This window comes from Hypanus sabinus, unplaced genomic scaffold, assembly GCF_030144855.1.
Source record: "Hypanus sabinus isolate sHypSab1 unplaced genomic scaffold, sHypSab1.hap1 scaffold_62, whole genome shotgun sequence".
Classification (NCBI taxonomy): Eukaryota; Metazoa; Chordata; class Chondrichthyes; order Myliobatiformes; family Dasyatidae; genus Hypanus; species Hypanus sabinus.
Window position 1 is genome coordinate 30,146 of NW_026781476.1, and position 13,332 is coordinate 43,477.

At 46.1% G+C, this 13,332-nt stretch overlaps 1 protein-coding gene and 1 pseudogene across 2 annotated transcripts; both read right to left on the reverse strand.

Moving 5' to 3' along the window:
- Positions 1 to 854: 854 nt before the first annotated feature.
- Positions 855 to 5,585, reverse strand: LOC132389665 (gastrula zinc finger protein XlCGF26.1-like). Of its 2 annotated transcripts, none has more exons than XM_059962202.1 (2): positions 5,553 to 5,585; positions 855 to 2,730 (listed from the first exon to the last, which is right to left on the reverse strand). In XM_059962202.1, exon 2 carries the CDS (start codon positions 2,317 to 2,319, stop codon positions 985 to 987), a length of 1,335 nt encoding a protein of 444 aa, XP_059818185.1. In that variant the 5' UTR covers positions 2,320 to 2,730; positions 5,553 to 5,585; the 3' UTR covers positions 855 to 984. The 2 variants fall into 2 exon arrangements, with proteins under 2 accessions (XP_059818185.1, XP_059818186.1); XM_059962203.1 differs by lacking the exon at positions 5,553 to 5,585 and adding an exon at positions 4,354 to 5,277.
- Positions 5,586 to 10,981: 5,396 nt separating this feature from the next.
- Positions 10,982 to 13,332, reverse strand: part of LOC132389653 (zinc finger protein 850-like) — a 33,680-nt pseudogene continuing 31,329 nt past the window's right edge.

Here is a 13,332-nt window from a genome sequence, read left to right on the forward strand (position 1 = left end):
CCCTGCGAGTAAAGCAGTTACGTGTGTTTAAATACCGTTGAGCTGAACACCAGCTGTCCATCACGTAGCTCCGCTCCCTCTCTCTGTAAGAAGTCGCTTGCTTGTTCTGTGTCGGTAAAGCATCATTCTGACCTTGCTTAACCACATAGAACATAAACATTAGCTGGTCACCATAGCAACCCAGCACTTCTGCAGAAATCCAACAGCGTGTCCAACGTCAGTCTCGGTTCTCTTTGCATTTTAAAGAGACAGTCCACAGAAAGCATGAACTCCAGGGACACATTACACAGGGGACACATCGCACAGTATCCACCCAAACGAGATTCTTCAGTTTGGCCAAACTGGACTGGGGGGTGGCTATAACCCCCTCTGTTAAGCTGCCAGAAGAACTGAGAGCTACATAAGATTAGATGATGGAGTGAATCGCTTCCTACATTCACAGCCGGTGAATGGCCTCTCCCCAGTGTGAACTCAATGATGCACACTGGTTGATTTGGCTGAGAGAATCTTTTCCCAAAGTCCGAGCAGATCAGTCTCTACCCAGTGTGAAGTCGCTGGTGTGCGTTTAGGATGGATGACTGAGTGAATCCTTTCCCACAGTCTGAGCAGGTGAATGGCCTCTCACCAGTGTGAACTCGCTGATGTACCTTCAGGTGGGATGACGAAGAGAAACCCTTCCCACAGTCTGAGCAGGTGAACGGCCTCTCTCCAGTGTGAACTCGCTGATGTATCTTCAGATGGGATGACGAAGCGAATCCCTTCCCGCAGTCCGAGCAGGTGATTGGCCACTCTCCGGTGTGAACGCTCTGGTGTGCCTTCAGTTGAGATAACTGAGTGAATCCTTTCCCACAGTCTGAGCAGGTGAACGGCTTCTCTCCAGTGTGAACTCGCTGATGTACCTTCAGTTGAGATGACTGAGAGAATCCCTTCCCACAGTTTGAGCAGGTGAATGGCCTCTCTCTGGTGTGAACTCGCTGATGTACCTTAAGTTGAGGTAATTCGGTGAATCCCTTCCCGCAGTCTGAGCAGGTGAACGGCTTCTCTCCAGTGTGAACTCGCTGATGTACCTTCAGTTGAGATGACTGAGAGAATCCCTTCCCACAGTTTGGGCAGGTGAATGGCCTCTCTCCAGTGTGAACTCAGGTGGGATGACGAAGAGAATCCCTTCCCACAGTCTGAGCAGGTGAACGGCCTCTCTCCAGTGTGAACTCGCTGATGTATCTTCAGATGGGATGACGAAGAGAAACCCTTCCCACAGTCTGAGCAGGTGAACGGCCTCTCTCCAGTGTGAACTCGCTGATGTATCTTCAGATGGGATGACGAAGCGAATCCCTTCCCGCAGTCCGAGCAGGTGATTGGCCACTCTCCGGTGTGAACGCTCTGGTGTGCCTTCAGTTGAGATAACTGAGTGAATCCTTTCCCACAGTCTGAGCAGGTGAACGGCTTCTCTCCAGTGTGAACTCGCTGATGTACCTTCAGTTGAGATGACTGAGAGAATCCCTTCCCACAGTTTGAGCAGGTGAATGGCCTCTCTCTGGTGTGAACTCGCTGATGTACCTTAAGTTGAGGTAATTCGGTGAATCCCTTCCCGCAGTCTGAGCAGGTGAACGGCCACTCTCTGGTGTGAACTGACCGGTGTTTCAGTAACTTATATGACGAAGTGAATCCTTTCCCACAGATTGAGCAGGTGAATGGCTTCTCCCCAGTGTGAACTCGCTGCTGGTGTCTCAGTAAGTGAGCTGATGAAGTGAATGCCTTGCCACAGTCCAAGCAGGTGAATGGCTTCTCCCTAGTGTGAACTCGCTGATGTACCTTCAGTAGAGATGATGAAGTGAATCCCTTCCCACAGTCCGAGCAGGTGAACGGCCTTTCCTCAGTGTGAACTCGCTGATGTACCTTCAGTTGAGATGACTGAGCGAATCCCTTCCCACAATCTGAGCAGGTGAACGGCCTTTCTCCAGTGTGAACTCGCTGATGTATCTTCAGTCGAGATAATTCAGTGAATCGCTTCCCACAGTCTGAGCAGGTGAACGGCCACTCTCCGGTGTGAACTGACTGGTGTCTCAGTAGCTGATATGATGAAGTGAATCCCTTCCCACAGTCTGAGCAGGTGAATGGCCTCTCCCCAGTGTGAACTGACTGGTGTCTCAGTAGCTTATATGCAGAAGTGAATCCCTTCCCGCAGAGTGAGCAGTTGAATGGCCTGTCCCCAGTGTGAACTGACTGGTGTCTCAGTAACTGAGATGACTGAGTGAATCCTTTCCCACAGTCTGAGCAGGTGAACGGCCGCTCCCGAGTGTGAACTCGCTGGTGAGCCATTAGGTCAGATGACAGAGTGAATGCTTCCCAACAAATTCTTCAGATGACCAGTCTTTGCCCAATGTGAACTGACTGGTGTGTCCACAGGTGGGAAGACCCACTGAATCCCTGCTCACACACAGAACAAACAGGTGAATGGCCTTGTCCCAGTGTGAACTTGCTGATGTACCTTCAGTTGAGATGACTGAGTGAATCCATTCCCACCGTCTGAGCAGATGAATGGGCTCCCCCCATGTAAACTAATGGGCGTGCCAATTGGTCAGATGATCAAGTGAATCCCTCCCCACAGTCTGAGCAGGAAGGATGATCGGCTGAATCCCTTGCTCCTGTTCTTAAATATCTGGACAGAGACAGCAAAACTAGCGTGTTGTGTTCGAGGTTCCCGTAGGCAAATTCCTTGTCATTTTTAACCTGTAAAAAGATTTACAAACTCCATCAATGGGTGTAGGACATTTCTAATGAGATCGCTTGAGTTGTCAAGGTGTGACCTGGCATCACACTGTTACAGTGAAGTTCAACCCAAGTTGGAGACAGAAATCATCTCCTGACGCTTTTCCTGTCTCTATAAGAATGGGGCATCTCTGCCGTCTCCAATCTGTGACCTGGCTCAGTTTGACTCTCTCTGATGGTATTGTTCCCTGTTCCCACTGAGCTGCATGGGTTCCTGGCCCCACAGTAACTGAAACAATCTCACACAAGTAGCCTGCAATCCGTTCCATGCTCCCACAACTTCCAGTGTAAATAAAGTTACCCCTGACATCCCCTCCGTATCAACTTTCAAGCACCTTAAAACTATACCCCTTCACGTTAGCCATTTCAGCCCTGGGGTAAAAACCTCTAGCTATCCACACGATCAGTGTCCCTCATCAACTTATACATCTGAAAAAGGCTCTAAACATCAACAAAGATATTATACATTTCTTTGAAGATTTGTTGGGAATAGACAACGTTATGACAGTATAGATAGGGTACAGGTAAGCAGCTTTTTCCACTGAGGATGGGTGTGATGACAACCATAGGTCATGGGTAAGTGGGGAAGTGAAAATTTAATGGGAACATTTGGAAAAGCTCTTTACTGAAATGGTCGTGAGAGCGTGCAGTGAGATGCCAGCACAAGTGGTGAATATGAGTTCGGTTTCATCATTTAAAAGAAGTTTGGATGGGAGCCTGGATGGTAGGGGTATGGCGGGCGATGGTCCCGGTGCAGTTAGTTGCATTAGACAGTTTAATTGGATTGGGCAAATAGCCTGTTTCCGTACTGAACTTCTCCATGTTTCTATGACAGAGAAGCTGGCCAAACTTGTTTGGAAGGGAAAGATAGGAGTGACAACAGAGCAGCAATGGCTGGAGTTTCTGGGAAAATTCAGGAGCTGAGTGATCGATACATCCCAAAGAAGTGGAAGCATTGTAAAGGCAGGAAGACACAACTGTGGCTGAAATGAGAAGCCAAAGCCAACATAAAAGCCAAAGAGATGGCATCCTAAAGAGCAAAAACAATTGGAAGCTTTTAGAAACCACAGAAGATGACTAAAAATAAGTCAGATGAGCTCGGGGGTGGAATTATGATACTGTTGTCATTAATGAGTATTGGTAGCACTTAACAGTCTGAGGCATTTAGAGGAACAAAATATCGTGGGCCTCAATATCTCTTGAAATCCAAGGTTCCCTGCACCAGTTACCTTTCAGCATACAAACTCTACACTCTCAAAAATGTCTCTTCTGAAGGCCTCCCGCTTACCAAGTACTCCTTTGCCAGAAAACGGCCTATCCCAAACCACACTTGTCAGGTCCTTTTGACACCATCAAAACTGACCTTTCATCCCCTCTGTTCTGTTCCCCTAACTAACGAATCCCCTACCACCCGTTTGACTTTCCTCTGCCAGGTAATCCCTCCCTCCCCAACAGTTTGTAAAGCAGCCCACCTGGCTGTTGTGTGGGATGGCAACAAGATTACTCTGCGATGGCTATTTAACTTCATTCCCCTTCATGTCTCTCAACCAGTTTCCTGTGTCCTGCACCTTAGGTGTAACTCACCTCTCTTCATGTCATATCTATCACCACCTCCAACTGCTGGATGATCCACAATTCATCCATTTTCAGCTCCAACTCCTCAAAGTGCAGCTGGGTGCACATCTTGTAGGTGAGGGTGTCAGGGACACTGGAGTTCTCCACACCAATGTCCCCTCTAATTTGTAATCACCAGTGTGCACAGAAATCTTGTACTGTGCATTCTTTTACCCAGTGACAACATGTGCACTGCAAATTTTATATAGAGAGGTATTCATTTTAACAGCCAGCAAATCACTGTCTGTAAGAACTGTGATCTCCTCTGGGCTCGATCCAGTTCATCTGCCCTCTCACACCATGTCACAGGCCTGTAAAGGGTAATGAAGGATTTTCTCTCCAGTGCTTTTGCACTTTGTCCATAAGTGGTTTGCTTGCTAAATTACGCTTTAAAAAGTCAGATTTCCAAATATCACTCCAATTCTTCCCTCTTGTAAACTCTCCAACAACTTTTTCATCACCACAATACACACAGGTATCACCAGTTTCTGTATTGTACATAAATATTTCCCCTGAAGTCTCCCCCAATGACTGACGGTGGTGAACTCAGTGATGGCAATCCCAATGAATATGAAGGGAAGGGCAGTAGTCTGTCTCACTGGAGTCTGGCACATTTGTGAGGTGAAAGCTACTTGTTGCCCAGGGCAAAGGTTTTTGATATCATTATCTTCCAGAGAGAATGGTACAAAACATGTCGTCACGGGTAGAAAAGTCCAGAACAAAAGGAAGTGGAACAAGCAACACACACAAAATGCTGGAGGAACTCAGCAGGCCGGGCAGCATCTATGGAAAAGAGTACTAATGCTGAGTTCCTCCGGCATTTTGTGTGTGTTGGTTGGATTTCCAGCATCTGCAGATTTTCTCCTGTCAGTGATCGGAGGTAGAACAAAGGCGAATTTCTCAATTGCTGATGTAAAAGATTTTGTTCCCTTTCTCCGAGTTCCTAATCCTTGCATTTAGATAGCTGGAGCTCAGCTCTGTCTGAGAGATCCATCGGTTCCCATTCACTCAGCGGCCGGAAGCTCCTCGGGGCCCGTGTACGGATCGTGAGGCTGAGAGAGAGGGAAGAGAGAAGGACTGTCTCGGGATTGCGGACTGTGATGTCCGGATTTCACAGGAATCGTTCTGAAGTCGGTGTTTCAGAGAAAAACACGGAGAATCACTCTTACCTCCATCCGACATTCTCAAGGCCTTCAGTGTACTGCGCGCATGCGTGATACTCGGGGACGTCCTCAGCCTGACGCCTGCGCATTTCATCGGTGCCTCAACGACGGCGAAATTTTTAACTCATGGCCCTATGGGTAATCACGGTGCCATTAAAGATTTGAGCAGGTACCGGTTCAAGGTCCATACCTTTATTTTTTCGTGTGTATCGAAAAATCTGCAGCTGTTTTACCGCAGAAAGCGGCTCCCATAAGCAATATACTCAATATCAACGCCTATCGAATGCCAAAGTAAAATGCAGTTATAAAACATAGGAGATTCTGCAGTTGCTTGGAATACAGAGACGCACACACACACAAAATGCTGGAGGAACTCTGTAGTTCAAGCAGCAACTAAGCAGCGGATTACACAGGCTAGGCATGCTGAAAGGGCTCGGTGTAAACGTTGTCTTTTTATTCCTCTTCACAATTGCTGCCTGACTGTTGATTTCCACCAGTATTTTGCAGAAATTAACCACCTTTTCTTTTCGATCAACCAGTTTCCAAATGCTTCTAATCTTTCTTTTGTAGCCACATCCTGCTGGTCTGATTCCTCCTCCTCGTAAACTCTAGACCCCATCTCTCTTTGCAGCCCCAAAGCCTGACTCAATCTGGCAACTCTTTGGTTTCTGACTCTGCACCATCGAAGATTCACTCGCTAGACAGCTGTCAGTCTTTAGAGGTGTATTGTGTTACGAGACGCCGGTTCGTTTACTGTGAGTGCGTTTTTAGTGCCTGATTGAGGTCTTTGACGTAAAACACAAAGGGTGAGGGGGCGGGAGAGGGAGAGAGGGAGGGGAGGGGGGAGGGAGAGGGAGAGAGGGAGGGGAGGGGGAACGGGGGAGGGGGAGAGGGAGGGGAGGGGGAACGGGGAGGGGGAGAGGGAGAGGAGAGGGGGAGTGGGGAGGTGGTGAGATGGGAGACGGGCGAGAACGTCACAACGACAGTGAGCTCATCGTCTTGTTCAGCCCGGAGACAATCATGCAGGAATTTCATGCAGGTGTATAAGATGACGAGAGGCATTGGTCGTGTGGATAGCCAGAGGCTTGTTCCCAGGGCTGAAACGGCTAACACGAGGGGGAATAGGTTTAAGCTGCTTGGAAGTAGGTGCAGAGGAGATATCAGAGCAATGTTTTTTAAGCAAAGAGTGGTGTGTGTGTGTGGAATGCACTGCCAGCGACGGTGGTAGAGGCGGATACAATAGGGTCTTTTAAGGGACTCTTGGATAGGTACATGGAGCTTAGGAAAATAGATTTCTGTGATTCTATGAAATTCAAGGGAAATCTTCTATTCCACGGAGTGGTGACTAGTTGCAACCTGTCACGTCAGGGAGAGTGAGAGGGGAACGGCAGGGGTAGATTTTGATATACGGATATGGAACAGAAACATGGGCAGGAACCAGATGGGCCGAGTGGCCTTTCTAGTTGACATTGTGAGTGTGGTAGAGACAGTAAGTACCTGAAACACGGGATTTTAAACAAAACTGTTTTAACTTTCACAGATCCACGATATTAAACGCCAGTCTAGTTTAAGACTAACATCAGCAGAACAGACTCCTCCAATGCTCAGTGACCAGGGTTGAGTCCTGGGTGCGATGTGCAGCCGCAAGAACTGCAGAATCTGACAGTAACAGTCCCTCATGAACCTGCAGCTGCCTTCAGTCACCGTGATGGTTAGACTTTTAACACAGAGGTGATTTGAACTTCCTCCCTGATGTAGGAGGGTTCAGACCGAAGATGTAGGGGAGAAGGAAAACAAAAAGATAATAAAGTTGCGTGCACCGTTAGGGATAAGCAGAGAGGAAGAGGTGGAGAGTTTCTTAAATGCATCTATTTTAATGCTACGAGCATTGTCAGATAGGTGGATGAGGTTAGAGCATGGATTGAGACATGGAAATATGATGTTGTAGCTATTAGTGAAACATGGTTGCAAGACAGGTGTGATTGGCAACTAAATATCCCTAGATTTCGTTGCTTAAGGTGTGAAAGAATCGGAGGGGCAAGAGGGTGAGGCATTGCATTGCTTGTCCGAGAAAATATTACAGTGGTGTTTTGACAGGACAGATTAGAGGGCTCGTCTCGGGAGACTACTTGGATGGAATTGAGGAATGGGAAAGGTGTAGTAACACTTATAGGGGTGTATTATAGACCACATAATGGGGAGCGAGAATTGGAGGAGCAAATTTGTAAGGAGATAGCAGATATTTGTAGTAAGCACAAGGTTGTGATTGTGGCTGAACTTAATTTTCCACACATCGACAGGGAAGCCCATACTGTAAAAGGGATGGATGGTTTCGAGTTTGTAAAATGTGTGCAGGATAGGTTTTTGCAGCAATGCATGGAGGTACCAACTAGAGAAGTGGCAGTGTTGGATCTCCTGCTGGGAATGAGATAGGTCAGGTGATGGAGGTATGTGTTGGGGAGCACTTCGGGTCCAGTGATCACAATATCATTAGTTTCAATATAATTATGGAGAAGGATAGGACTGGACCTAGTGTTGAGATTTTTGATTGCAGAAAGGCTAACTTTTATGAGATGCGAAAAGATTTAGGAGTGGATTGGGACAATTAGTTTATGGGAAGGATATAAAAAAGAATTGGAGTTCATTTAAAGGTGAAATTTTGAGGGTACAGAATCTTTATGCTCCTATTAGGTTGAAAGGTTAGAAGTTCGAGTGAGCCATGGTTTTCAAGAGATATTGTAAACATGGTTCGGAAAAAGAGAGAGATCTATAATATAGGCAGCATGGAGCAAATGAGGTGCTCGAGGAATATAAAGAATGTAAAAACAATCTTAAGAAAGAAATTAGAAAAGCTAAAAGAGGATATGAGGCTGCTTTGGCAAGTAAGGTGAAAATGAATCCAGAGGGTTTCTACAGTTGTATTAATAGCAAAACGATAGTGAGGGATAGAATTGGTCCCTTAGAGAATCAGCGTTGACAGCTATGGGGGAGATTTTGAAAAATGATTTTCATTGGTATTCACTAAGGAGAAGGTTATTGAATTGTGAAAGGTAAGAGAAACAAGTACGGTAGTTATGGAAACTCTGATAATTAAAGAAGAGGAGGTACAGGAGCTTTTAAGGAATATAAAAGTGGACAAGTCTCTGGTTCCTGATAGGATATTCCCTAGAACCTTGAGGGAAGTTAGTGTAGAAATAGCAGGAGCTCCAACGGAAATATTTCAAATGTCATTAGAACCGGAGATGGTGCCGGAAGATTGGCGAATTGCTCATGTTGTTCCATTGTTTAAAAAGGGTTCTAAGAGTAAACCTAGCAATGATGGGCCTGTAAGTTTGATGTCAGTGGTGGGTAAATTAATGGAAAATACTCTTAGATATGATATATAATTATCTGATTAGACAGGGTCTGATTAAGAACAGTCAACATGGATTTGTGCATGAAAGATCATGTTTGACAAGCCGCATTGAACTTTTTGAAGTGGTTACTAGGAAAGTTGACGAGGGTAAAGCAGTGGATGTTGTCTATAGGGACTTCAGTAAGTCCTTTGACAAGATTCCACACGGAAGGAAGTTAGGAAGGTTCAATCATTAGGTATTAATATTGAAGTAGTAAAATGGATTCAACAGTGGCTGGATGGGAGATGCCAGAGAGTACTGGTGGATAACTGTTTGTCAGGTTAGAGGCCGGTGACTAGTGTTGTGCCTCAGTGATCAGTACTGGGTCCAGTGTTGTTTGTCATATACATTAATGATCTGGATGATGGGGTGGTAAATTGGATTAGTAAGTAAGCAGATGATACAAAGATGGGTGGCGTTGTGGATAATGAAGTAGGTTTTCAAAGCTTGTAGAGAGATTTAAGCCAGTTAGAAGAGTGGACAAAAAGATGGCAGATGGAGGTTAATGTTGTTAAGAGTGAGGCGCTACATTTTGGTAGGTCTAATCAAAATAGGATATATATGGTAAATGGTAGGGCACTGAGGAATGCAACAGAACAGAGTGATCAAGGAATAATGGTGCATTGTTCCCTGAAGGTGGAATCTCATGTGGATAGGGTGGTGAAGAAAGCTTTTGGTATGCTGGCCTTTACAAATCAGAGCAGTGAGTATAGGAGTTGGGATGTAATGTTAAAATTATACAAGGCATTGTTCAGGCCAAATATGAATTGTGTGCAGTTCTGTTCATCGCATTATAGGAAAGATTTCAATATAATTGAGAGAGTACGGAAAACAGTTACTAGAATGTTACCTGGGTTTCAACACCTAAGTTACAGAAAAAGGTTGAACAAGTTAGGTCTTTATTCTTTGGAGTATAGAAGGTTGAGGGGGGACTCAATAGAGGTATTTAAAATTTAGATGGGGATAGATGGATTTGATGTGGATAGGCTTTTTCCATTGAGAGTAGGGGAGATTGAAACACGAGGACTTGAGTTGAGAGTTAGGGGGAAAAAGTTTAGGGGTAACACGAGTGGGAACTTCTTTACTCAGAGAGTGGTAGTTGTGTGGAGGAGCTTCTAGTAGAAGTGGTAGAAGCAGGTTCGATATTTAAAAAAAAATGTATAGGTATATCGACAGGAAAGGAATGGAGGGTTATGGTCTGAGTGCAGGTTGGTGGGACTAGATGAGAGTAAGCTTTCAGCATGGACTAGAAGGACTGAGAAGGCCTGTTTCCGTGCTGTAATTGTTATATGGTTATATAATAACCATCTAGAAATTATATTACGGGATAAACAAGCAGGACTAATTCCCTCAATAGATATAACCATTCCCAACACCCACATTTCCCTCGACCAATGGAGCACCTCACAACAGGTATTGCTTGTGTCATCAGTCAGACAACCGAATTATTTTCTGTCAATCAGCTTCGACATGTCCCTACTCTGTTATTCGTTTCCACTCCCTGCTGCTGATTCCCTTCTCATGATCCGTTCTTACCCCAACCATTTCCCGGAGCCCCACACTCTGCCCTGTGCAGACCTGCCTCTGGTTTCTGACCCTGCTCCGTTGAACATCCAACAGATGGTTTCCCATTCTGCTTTCAGTCTTTAGAGGACAGTGGTGTTCTCTAACAACACTTTAAAAGCAGGGAAAATGACCCATAATGTGGAAATGAGCCCTAAATAAGGAGGTTAACTCCCAATGTCATTCTTCCTGAGCCCAGAGATTAGAAGGACAAAGGACACCTGAGACAGAACTGCAGTCAGCTCGACTTCTTCAGTCTGCAGAGAATTCAAGGGAAACCTCTTCACCCACAGAGTGATGACTGCTTGGAACCCATCCCACAGGGAGAGCAAGAGGGGAAGAACAGGGGAGGATTTAAAAGGACTGTCGTGTAGTTGAAACTCTGGCAAGGTCCAGGCGGCCTGAGTTGACTCTCTACTGTACACGAGGTGTGTTATAAATTCACTAAGTACCAAAGACAGAGTTTAAAATAGAACTGATTTATTTGCACATATCCAGAATATTAAACTCCAGTCCCATTAAAGGTGAATATGCAGCAGAAGAAACTCCTCCCATGCCCAGTGACCAGGGTGCAGAACTGGGTGTGGTGAGCAGCAGCAATAATTGCAGAGTTCAGCACCGACAGTCACTCTCGAAGTTGCATTCAGCAACAGTGAGGGACACACATCCAGTGAATGGTCTCTCCTGTGTGAACTCAATGATGCACATTTGGTTGATTTGGTTGAGAGAATCTCTTCCCAAAGTCCGAGCAGGTGTCTGGAGTCTCCCTGGTGTGAACTGAGTAGTGTGCTCGCAGGTGGGATGACTGAGTGAATCCTTTTCCACAGTCTGAGCAGATGAATGGCCTCTCCCCAGTGTGAACTCGCTGATGTACCTTAAGTTTATATGACGAAGTGAATCCTTTCCCACAGTCTGAGCAGGTGAATGCCTTCTCCCCAGTGTGAACTGACCGGTGTGCTTGTAGGGTAGCAAACCGTGTGAACGCCTTCCCACAGTCTAAGCAGGTGAACGACCTCTCCCCAGTGTGAACTTGCTGATGTGCTTGTAGGTGGGATGACTGAGTGAATCCTTTCCCACAGTCTGAGCAGGTGAACGGCCTCTCACCAGTGTGAACTCGCTGATGTACCTTAAGTTGAGATGACGAAGTGAATCTTTTCCCACATTCTGAGCAGGTGAACGGCCTCTCACCAGTGTGTACTAACTGATGTCTCAGTAGGTGAGATGACAACGCGAATCCCTTCCCACAGTCTGAGCAGGTGAACGGCCTCTCCCCAGTGTGAACTCGCTGATGTAGCTTTAGATTAGATGACGAAGTGAATCCTTTCCCACAGTCTGAGCAGGTGAATGGCCTCTCCCCAGTGTGAACTCGCTGATGTATCTTAAGTTGGAATGATGAAGTGCATTCTTTCCCACAGTCTGAGCAGGTGAACGGTTGCTCCCCAGTGTGAACTCGCTGATGCACTTTAAGGTTAGATGATGAACTGAATCCTTTCCCACAGTCTGAGCAGATGAACGGCTTCTCCCCAGTGTGAGCTCGTTGATGTACCTTAAGTTCAGATGACGAAGTGAATGTTTTCCTGCAGTCAGAGCAGGAGAACGGCCTCTCACCAGTGTGAACTGACTGATGTCTCAGTAGGTGAGCTGACAACGTGAATCCCTTCCCACAGTCCGAGCAGGTGAACGGCCTCTCCCCAGTGTGAACTCGCTGGTGAGCCATTAGATCAGATGACTGACTGAATCCTTCCCCGCAAATTCAATGTGCAGTGATTGGTGTATCCAACAGGCAGGAAGACCGTCTCAATCCATTTTCACCCACAGAACAGGTGAATGGCCTTGCCCATGGTGATCCAGCTGATGTACCTTCAGTTGAAATGACCGACTGAATCCATTCCCACAATCTGAGCAGATAAATGGATTCCCTCCGTGTAAATTGACAGCATGCCAGTCAGTCAGATGATCGATGAATCACTCCCCACAGTCCGAATAGGAATAATGATTGAGTGAATCACTCCCCACAGTCTGAGTAGGAATGATGATCGAGTGAATCACTCCCTACAGTCTGAGTAGGAATGATGATCGAGTGAATCACTCCCCACAGTCTGAGTAGGAATGATGATCAAGTGAATCACTCCCCATAGTCTGAGTAGGAATGATGATCGAGTGAATCACTCCCCACAGTCTGAGTAGGAATGATGATGGAGTGAATCACTCTCCACAGTCTGAGTAGGAATGATGATCGAGTGAATCACTCCCCACAGTCTGAGTAGGAATGATGATCGAGTGAATCACTCCCCACAGTATGAGTAGGAATGATGATCGAGTGAATCACTCCCCACAGTCTGAGTAGGAATGATGATCGAGTGAATCACTCCCCACAGTCTGAGTAGGAATGAAGATCGAGTGAATCACTCCCCACAGTCTGAGTAGGAATGATGATCGAGTGAATCCCTTGTTCCACTTCTTAAATATCTGGACATAGACAAAAAACCAGCGTGCTGTGTTCGACCTCCCCGTAGATAATATCCTTGTCGTTTTTAACCTGAAAAAGATTTATAGTACATCAATGGGTGAAGGACAATATTTCAGACGAGATTACTTGAGTTGTCAAGGTGTGATCTGGCATCACACTGTTACAGTGAGGTTCAACCCAAGTTGGAGAGAGAAATCATCTTCTAACTGGGCACAGTGCAGCTATCTGGAATGACCATCAAACTCTCTGATGATCTTCCTGTCTCTATAAGAATGGGGCATTTCTGCCGTCACCAATCTGTGACCTGGCTCAGTTTGACTCTCTCCATTGGTATTATTCTGTTCCCGCTGAGCTGCAA